At 75.7% G+C, this 8,951-nt stretch overlaps 2 protein-coding genes across 2 annotated transcripts; one reads left to right on the top strand and one right to left on the bottom strand.

Annotated features, from left to right (window-relative positions):
* The first annotated feature begins 197 nt into the window (after positions 1 to 197).
* On the top strand, positions 198 to 1,238 carry Insl3 (insulin like 3). The gene is made up of 2 exons (XM_070008646.1): positions 198 to 938; positions 1,014 to 1,238. The coding sequence occupies exons 1-2, from the start codon at positions 776 to 778 to the stop codon at positions 1,157 to 1,159; spliced, it is 309 nt and encodes a 102-aa protein (XP_069864747.1). The 5' UTR covers positions 198 to 775; the 3' UTR covers positions 1,160 to 1,238.
* Positions 1,239 to 2,437: 1,199 nt separating this feature from the next.
* On the bottom strand, positions 2,438 to 7,688 carry B3gnt3 (UDP-GlcNAc:betaGal beta-1,3-N-acetylglucosaminyltransferase 3). The gene is made up of 3 exons (XM_070008003.1): positions 7,528 to 7,688; positions 3,895 to 4,487; positions 2,438 to 3,182 (listed from the first exon to the last, which is right to left on the bottom strand). The coding sequence occupies exons 2-3, from the start codon at positions 4,465 to 4,467 to the stop codon at positions 2,631 to 2,633; spliced, it is 1,125 nt and encodes a 374-aa protein (XP_069864104.1). The 5' UTR covers positions 4,468 to 4,487; positions 7,528 to 7,688; the 3' UTR covers positions 2,438 to 2,630.
* Between the last annotated feature and the right edge of the window lie 1,263 nt (positions 7,689 to 8,951).

Genomic DNA, 8,951 nt, shown 5'->3' on the forward strand with positions numbered 1-8,951 from the left:
CGGGGGCTCTGGGGCTCTGGGGCGCGGGGGCTCTCGGGCTTCTTGTCGGCCGGGGGCCGCGCTGGCCCGAGGCGCGCGCTCTGCGTGAATGGTGCGGAGAACTCGAACCCGGGCCTCAAGCGTGCCTGGCGCGCGCTGCGCCGCGAGCGGCCTCCCGGCCGGGCGGCCCCATCAGCGGGGGGGGGGGGGAGGGGGGAGCGCGCGTCGGGGCAGTCGTGGGAGGGCGGGGCGGAGCCGGGGCTCGGGGTCGGGGGTCAGGGTCGGGGCCTCTCGGCCCGCAGCTGCCGGCCTTGGCTCCGGGCCGCGGGCTGCGCCCCAGGGGCGGCGAAGGGAGCGCACGCTGCGGGGTCAGAGGGCAAGGCCGGCTTGGGGAGCGGGCTGCGGGGGGCGGAGCGACCAGCCTGGAAAACGTGGAGAGACGGAGGACACGGCCGGGGAGGGGGGTCGGACAGACGGAAAACACACTGCGGGGAGAGGGAAAGTGAGGCAGAGGAGGGCGCGGCGGCGCGGGCATCCCCGCGCGGGCAGCCCGGGCCACCTCACGCAGCCTCAGTTTCCCTGCTGGGCCAAGGACCCGCGAGCCGCCCCCCCCGCACCCGTCTGCGGGCGCCCCCGCCGCTGCCCGCGCGGAGCCCGGCCCCGAACCCCCGCCCCGGCCGCGGGCGCCGCCCTCCCCGCACCAAGGCCGCGGCCCGCGCTCCTCGGCTCTATAAAGGGCGCGGGGCGGGCGCCGGGCCGCACTCGGCACCGAGCCCCGCACACCCGGACCGGCGCCATGCACCGCGGGCTGCTGCTGCTGCTGCTGCTGCTCCCCGCCCCGCGACCCGCACGCGCGGGCGCCCCGCCGGCGCGGGAGCGGCTGTGCGGGCACCGCCTGGTGCGCGAGCTCGTGCGCGTGTGCGGGGCCCCGCGCTGGTCCCCCGAGGCGGGTGGCGTCGGTGAGTGCGGGGGAGGGGAGGAGCGGGCCGGGGCGGCGGGCTGTCCCGGGTCCCCGCTGACCCCCGCATCCACAGGGCAGCCGCTTCCCGAGCCCCGCGCGCCCGCTGCCCCCGGGGACCCCGAGCCCGGCCGCCGCCGCCGCGCCGCCGCCGGCCTCCCGCACCGCTGCTGCGTCCTCGGCTGCGCCCCGCAGGACCTCGCGGGGTTCTGCCCGCGCTGACCGCCCGACCCTGCCGGCCCCACCCGGCCACCCGCCGCGCCTGAGCCCCGAACACCAAATAAAGTGGCAAAGCAGCTCCCGTCTGTGTTCTGGAAAGTTCCGCGCCCGCAGCCCCTCTGCCGGATAGTCCTGCCCCTGTCCCCGCTGGATGCTGAGTCCCCATGAGACCAAGTGGGGAAACTGAGGCAGGGAGAGGGCCCGGCCGGCCAGCAGGCGACCTCAGCGCCGGTGAGCCCCAGCCCTCCCACCCCCAGCTCGTCCTGCCCCAGGACCTTTGCCTGTGCTGCCCGGGCTCCCCTCGCCGCGCAGCCCTGGCCTCTCTTCCCACCGCCTGCTTTTTTTTTGTTTTTGGGTCCGGCCGTGGGGCCTGAACTCTGGGCCTGGGCGCTGTCCCTCCTGTCGCTCCACCCCTGAGCCACCTTCCCAGCCCCCACAGCCTGCTTCTGACTCCCACAGGGAGGGAGGCGGGAGGGGGGACGATGAGTGCGGCACAGCGCGGGCCCGGTCCGTGCGGGGAGGGGGGGACACAGCGCGGGCCCGGTCCGTGCGGGGAGGGGGGGACACAGCGCGGGCCCGGTCCGTGAAGGGGGGGGGCGGCACAGGGAGGGGCCAAGGTCCCCACGGAGCTTGCACCGGTCCAGCCAGCCGCCAGCGCCTCGGCCCCCCCCCCGAGGCCGCCCTGGACCCCCTGGCCGTCCCGGCACCCCCCCAGCCCGCCCCGGCTTCCCCCCGGCCCCCCCAGCCCGCCCCGGCCCCCCAGCCCGCCCCGGCTTCCCCCCAGCCCGCCCCGGCCCCCCCAGCCCGCCCCGGCTTCCCCCCGGCCCCCCAGGCCGTCCCGGGCCCCCCCAGCCCGCCCCGGCTTCCCCCCAGCCCGCCCCGGCTTCCCCCCGGCCCCCCAGGCCGTCCCGGGCCCCCCCAGCCCGCCCCGGCTTCCCCCCGGCCCCCCAGGCCGTCCCGGGCCCCCCCAGGCCGTCCCGGCTTCCCCCCGGCCCCCCAGGCCGTCCCGGGTCCCCCAGGCCGGACTTGTGCAGGAAGCGGCCGTTTCATTTTCGCTGTCGGCCGTGGTCTGGAACTTGGGGCCGGCGCTGCTCCTCGGCTCCAGGCAGCCTCTACCGCGTGGCCCACCTCCGGTTTCTGGTGGCTCATTGGAGAGTCTCACGGCCTTTCCTGCCCAGGCCGGCCCACCCCAGCAGCCCGGCTCCACTTCCGGCTGTGTGTGCGGTGCGGAGGACTCGAGCCCGCGCCTCTCCGGACGGCTGGACGGCGGGCCACACGGCCTTTGCTAACACTGGACAATGGCTTTTATTGAACGCGCACGCGGGACCCGGCCCGGCCGCTCCCTGAGTGTGGAGGCCGCCGTGGGGGGGGGGGGGGTCGGGGCTTCACCCCGCCGGCCTCCAGCGCGAGCCTGGACGGGGCTGCCACGCGGAGGGGGCGCAGGCCGCGAGCACCACCGCGGGGAGGGACGGCCTCAGTAGACTTGGGCCCGGCGGCCGCAGGCCACGTCGGGGTGGCTCAGCGCGTCCCACATGAGCAGCATCTCGTAGGGCAGGAAGCGGTGCACCAGCAGCAGCTCGCGGTAGAAGCAGGGGTCGAAGGAGGAGAGGCGCGCGGCGGGGGCGCGCAGGCCGGCCGTGCGCACGCCGCTGTGCGCCGCGGGCCGCAGCCCCGCGCGCTGCAGGCACATGCCCAGGAAGACGTCGTCGATCGGGAAGAGCGGCAGCGTGGGCGCCGCGCGGCGCAGCGCGCGGCCGGTGAACCGCGACAGCAGCAGCCCGCCGCCGCCGCAGTAGGGCGGGTAGCGCTCCTCCGCCATCAGCAGCCGCGGCACGAAGTACTTGCTCCAGGGCGCGCGGATCGGGCCCACGTTCTGGATGAGGTGGCCCACGAACAGGTGGCGGTCGGGGTCCTGGCCAAGCAGGTAGGCCACCATGTTGTCCGTGTGCGCGAACACGTCGTCGTCGCCGTTGAGCACGAAGCTGGCGTTGGTGCACCGGGCCTCCTGCCAGCGCAGGAACAGGACCTGCGGAGGGGCGGGGCTGACGCCGGGCCCGCCCACCGCCGCACCTCGTTCCCGCCCACCCCAATCCTGCTCTGCCCTAGCAATGATTGGCTCCACCTCTGGCCCCGCCCCACACCCTCGGCCCCGCCCACCTCCTTCCCTGCCTATCTTCTCTGTCTGCCCTACCATGGGCTCCTCCTCTGACTCAACCCTACCCCCGGTCGGTTTATACTTGTCTCGGTGCTTTGCCTTATCATTGGCTCCACCTCTGCCCACCTCCGACCCCACCCATCGCCTCTGCCTCGGTCCTACCCCACATCTGGCTCCACCCATCGCAGTCTGGCTCTGCCTTGCCATTGGCTTTCCTCTGCCCTACCATTGATTGGCTCCACCTCTGCCTCGCCCCACCTCTACTCCCACTCATTTGACTATGCCCAACCATTGGCTCCACCTCTGGCCCCGCCCCACCTCAGGTCCTGCTACTGCCTTCCCTACCCCTGGCCCCGCCCCACCCCTGTCCTATTGGCTCTGGCCCCGCCCCGCCCCAACTCTGGCCACGCCCCCAAGGGAATCCCAGCCTGGGGCGCTGTGACTCCGATCAAATAAGCGGCGGCCCGGCCTCCCGAGCCTCAGTGTGGGGACCGGCTGGGCCGGCGCGGCCTTCGGAGGGAGGGCCGCCCTCCGCGGGGACCCTCACAGCTGCGCCCGGCCGAGCCCCCGACGCGGCGCCCACCTGCTTGAGCGTGAGGTTGAAGAAGGTGTCGTGGAAGTCCCACTGCAGCACGTCGCCGTGCGCATGCGCCTCCAGCTCCAGCAGCCGGTCCACCTTGCGGGCCTGGTGCGGGTCGGGCTCGGTGCCCACGAGGAAGAGGCGGCGCAGGGCGGCGCCCCGCACCTGGCGCTCGCGGCCCCAGGTCTGCCGCACGAGCTGGCGACGCTCGTAGTTGCGGGGCGCGGACTTGATGGCCAGCAGCAGGAACACGGGCCCCGCGCACTTGCCCGGCGCCGCGTCCTGCAGCAGCGCGAAGTCGCGGCAGTGCCGGTACAGCAGGAAGTTGCGCACGTGCGCGGGCTGCGCCGCGAAGTCGGGGTGCCGCGCCACCGAGGCGTTGGGTGCGCAGGGCGCGGGTGGCGGTGCGCGGGGCACGCGGGGTGGCGCGGAGCGTGCGGGCGGCGCCTCTTCTGGGGCGGCGCAGCGGGGCGCGGTGTGCAGCCACACCAGGGCCAGCAGAGCGCAGGCGCACAGGGCCAGGGCCAGCGCTAGGCCCGGGCCCACGCTGGGCCGCAGCAGCCGGGGGCACCGCATCTGGCCTGGGTCCACGGGTCCTGCGGAGGACAGTGCCTGTCGCATGGTGCCCCTCGGCAAATTCCTATGCCCACCTAAGCCCATCCCCACTCCCCCGCGAACTCCTACGCGACCCTCAATGCCCCAGCTGCAATGCCCCTCGCATGGGCGGGCCCAGAATTTTCTGGCTGGAGTGGAGGTCGGGGAGGGGCCGTGTCCCACTGCTGTGGGCGTTCCGGGGGGGTCAGGTTGGGGTACCGGCCTGGCCACTCACCTCAGGCGGCCTGGGGTCTGGGTTCCGCCTGTCCTCCGTCCCCTCGTGGCACCCAGCGTGCTGTAGGGATGGACAGTGAGTCCAGTGTGGACCCATGCTCACCCGGGGAAATGAGGTACAGTGGGGTTCAGGGGCCCCTGGCTGCAGTGCGGGCTAGGGCGCAGGCCCAGGCCCTCCGCCGGCCGGGCGGGGCTGCCCCGGGCTGTCCACCCTTCCTCAGGTCCGCTGCTGCCCGACCTGTTGATTTCCTCCAAGAAAAGCCTCATGTCTTTTGCTGGCCGGGGCCCAGGAGCCTCCCCAGGCCGCAGGTGGCGACGCCCTGGCCCCGACCCTCACCCCATTCTGCTCCTGCTCCAGGCCCCTGCCCAGCCCGCCGGGCCGCGCCCACTGGGGCGCCGGGCGGGGCCTGAGGTTGGGAGGCCCCTGCGGCCGGCCGAGGACGGTGGGGGAAAGCCGGGCCCAGGCAGCGCCGGACGCGGCTCCCCGGGATGAGCGGGCCGCGTGCGTCGACAGGAACGCCAGCCACACGCGGGTGAGCCCCGAGAGAACAGGGCAGGGTCCAGGCCTCGAGGGGCCGCTCCGGGGCGGCCGCATGACCGTTGCAGGGTGGGTCGCTTTACGAGGGCCGTGAACCCGCCGAGGGGCCCAGCGCGGGAGGGCCGCGGCCGCGCCCTGCAGACGGGCTTCCTGGTTCTTGGGCAGCATTTCCGCGTGGATGCTGTGGGCCGGCCCCGCCCCTCCTGCAAGCCCCGCCCTCCCCACCCGCAAGCCCCGCCCCCAGGGTCCTGGCCTGTCAGCAGATGCCACTCCGCCCCCATCGCAGGCCCCGCCCCTCCTGCAAGGCCCCGCCCACCTTCAGGGCCACGCCCCTCCACGGCTCCGCCCCCACATGGCCCACCCGCAGCCTGCGGGCTCCGCGTCGGCAGGCCTCCTTCCCCGCCCCTTTCCTCGACCTCCCCCTTCCCTCCCCCCCTCCCCCGTCAGCAGGGCCCCCAGGGCCCCCGCCCTTCGTCCTGGCTAGATGGGACCCCAAGCCTGGGAAGGCAGCTGGGCTTCCCAGCCGCCCCGGAGCCCCTCCCTGTGCGCTCCCTGGCTCGGAACTTCCGGGTCCCCACCCCGTCCAGCCGCCGCGGCCAGTAAATTCGGTCAAGAAAGATTAATGTCAAGAATGGAATGTAATGAGCTGTGTAATCAGGAAGAGCAAACACACCGGATCACGCCTGCAGCCGCCACCCAGCACGGGAGCTGGCTCCAGCCATTTCTACCGGGAGGGAAACAAACTGAGGCACTCAGCGGCCAGCTCCTGCAGGGGACGGAGGAGCCGCAGCCGCCAGCGCCCCCGGCGGGTCCTTCAGGCTGTCCCCTGGTAAGGAGCTCCCCACAAGAGGCGAGCCTAGACTCCCGGTGGGAAGACGGCGCAGGGCGGCCCCGACCCCGACCCCGACCCCGGCCCCGACCCCGACCCCGACCCCGGCCCCGACCTCGGCCCCGACACCGACCCTGACCCCGGCCCCCAGCCTCGGCCCCGGCCCCAGGCCCCGACCCCGGCCCCGACCCCGACCCCGGCCCCGACCCCGACCCCGGCCCCGACCCCGACCCCGACCTGACCCCGGCCCCCAGCCTCGGCCCCGGCCCCAGGCCCCGACCTCAGCCCCGACCCCGGCCCCGTCCCCAGGCCCCGACCTCAGCCCCGACCCGGGCCCCGGCCCCGACCCCGGCCCCGAACCCGGCCCTGACCCCGGCCCCGACCTCGGCCCCGACCCCGGTCCTGACCCCGGCCCTGACCCCGGCCCCGACCTCAGCACCGACCCTGACCCCGGCCCCAGCCTCGACCCGGGCCCCGACCTCAGCCCCGACCCCGGCCCCGGCCCCGGCCCCGGCCCCAGGCCCCGACCTCAGCCCCGACCCGGGCCCCGGCCCCGGCCCCGGCCCCAGGCCCCGGCCCCGACCCCGGCCCCGGCCCCAGCCTCGACCCGGGCCCCGACCTCAGCCCCGACCCGGGCCCCGGCTCCGGCCCCGGCCCCGGCCCCAGGCCCCGACCTCAGCCCCGACCCGGGCCCCGGCCCCGACCCCGACCCCGGCCCCAGGCCCCGGCCCCGACACCGGCCTCAGCCCCGACCCGGGCCCCGGCCCCGGCCCCAGGCCCCGGCCCCGGAACCGACCCCGGCTCCGACCCGGCCCCCGGCCCCGGTTCCCCGCTCGGCCCCCAGACTCGGCCCTGGCCCCGACCTCTGACCCCGGGCTCCCGCAGGTCCCCGTCCTACGCGGGGCCTCAGGGCCTCGGCCAGGGCCCCAGCTGCTAGGGGCCGGGGCCGGTTCCCGCTCGTCCTCCTGGGGATGACGGGCGCGGGGGAGGCCGGGCGGGGGCAGCTCGGCCCTCTGCCCCTCGCTGCATCGCCCGCGCCGGGGTCACAGCCGGCGCAGGAAGTGGCCCTGACCTCCGGGCGCGACCCCAGGTCGGCCCGGCCCACCCGGGGGGCGGAGGCAGGAGGTTCTGGGTTCGAGGCCAGCCCAGGGAGCCCCAGCCCCAAGGAAGAAAAGAAGGAAAGGACGATGTGCCCGGGGAACAGGCGACACCGGCGGCGCCCCGTCTGACCAGCCCGCGCGCCATGGAGGGAAACTGAGGCTGAGACTGCACAGATGCGCGTCCTGCCCCCAACCACAGAGTTGGGACGAAGCCGGCACCGCCGCCCGCAGACGCCGCCTGAGCCCCGCCAAGCCTCGGGCCCGGACGATCCGCGCCGCGAACCCCGCGCCGGCCCCCCGAGTCCCGCTCCCCGGCTCCGCTCCCGCCCGCGTCCACTCACCACGCGACGTCCCGCCTCTGAGGCTCCCGGGAGCGGTCAGAAAGTTTTCACCTGGAACGAGCCCCCGCCTCCCGCCGGCTCCTTCCTTCCTGCAGCCCTCCCACCTCCTGCCCGCTCTAGCCGCCCGCGGGCCTCCTTCCAGCCGCGCCGCGGAGCTCCGAGTCCCGGACTGGCTCACCGCGCCACGCCCCCGGCCCACCCACTCCATGCGGTCTCCCTACGGCCCTGCCCCGAAAGCCCCGCCCCTCTGATAGACTCGCACGCCGCGTCACGCCCCGGACACGCCCACTCCCTGCTGATTCCCGACAGCCCTGGTCCGTAAGCCCCGCCCATCTTTCTAGACCTGCTCGCCGCGCCCCGCCCCGCCCCGCACCACGCCCACTCCATGCAGTCTTCCTACAGCTCTGGCCCTGAAGTCCCGCTCCTCTCCTAGACACGCTCGTCACGCCCCCCAGCCACGCCCACTATCTTCTTGCAACCCCTGGTTCGTAAGCTCGGCCCACGGGCCGTCCAGGCCACGCCCACCAGGGGCTGTGCCCAATCCAAGCCTCGGCCCGCCCCCTCCCGGCCACGCCCCTCCCTCTCCAGTCTGCCGCCCGAGCCCGAGCCTCTCACCTGCCCGCCCGAGGTACGGGCTGTGCGGAGCGCCTGAGGCCGGTGGGACCCGAGGGTCCTCCACCACAGGGCCGCAGGCATTCCCGCCCCCAACCTGCCTACATCCCTGCCCCGCTGGGCGCGGGCTGGGCGCGGGCGGGCTCCGCGCCCCGCCCCGCCCCGCGCCCCAGGCGCGCCCGCAGCCCAGCTTGACCTGCTGTCTGCCCCTCGCTGCCCCGCGCCCCGCTGGACCCGAGCACGCGGCCGGTTCGGGTGCAGGGCCTCTTGGACTTTGTTCGGAGCCCATCCACCCTCGGGGCCCGCCCCGCACAGGCGCCAGGACCCGCGCCTCTCCCGGCCCCGCTGCGCACGCCGGGCTCGGGGCCGCGGGGCCTGCGCTCAGAGGAACCCGCACGCCACCGCCCCGCAGCTCTGCGGGCGGCAGCCAAGGTGCTGCTGGGAAGAGGTGCGGGGAGACTCCCGCCCGAGGCGGGGCTGCCTGCAATTAAACCATTAAAATAGGAGGTCGCCCACCAACGCCCTGACCCCGCAGGTAACCCCGCCCTGGGCCCCGCGCCGGGGCGGAGGGGAGGGCCCCCGGGAGGCCGCGGTCACCGGGCAGCGCCGGGCGACGCCAGGCTCCGGGGCAGCGATAAGCCGGACCAGAGCGACCGCAGAGCTGCTGCCAGGGGGAGGGCGGGGGGGGGGTGAGGGAGGGCGGGGGGAGGGCGGGGGGGAGGGGGGGAGCCTCCCCACCTCTCCCCAGGGAGTCGGGAGAGCTTCTGAAGGTGGCGATGATGACCGGGCTCTGGCCGCTCCGGCCCGGCTCT

Source organism: Dipodomys merriami, unplaced genomic scaffold, assembly GCF_024711535.1.
Source record: "Dipodomys merriami isolate MVZ:Mamm:240054 unplaced genomic scaffold, mDipMer1.0.p SCAF_70, whole genome shotgun sequence".
Taxonomy (NCBI): Eukaryota; Metazoa; Chordata; class Mammalia; order Rodentia; family Heteromyidae; genus Dipodomys; species Dipodomys merriami.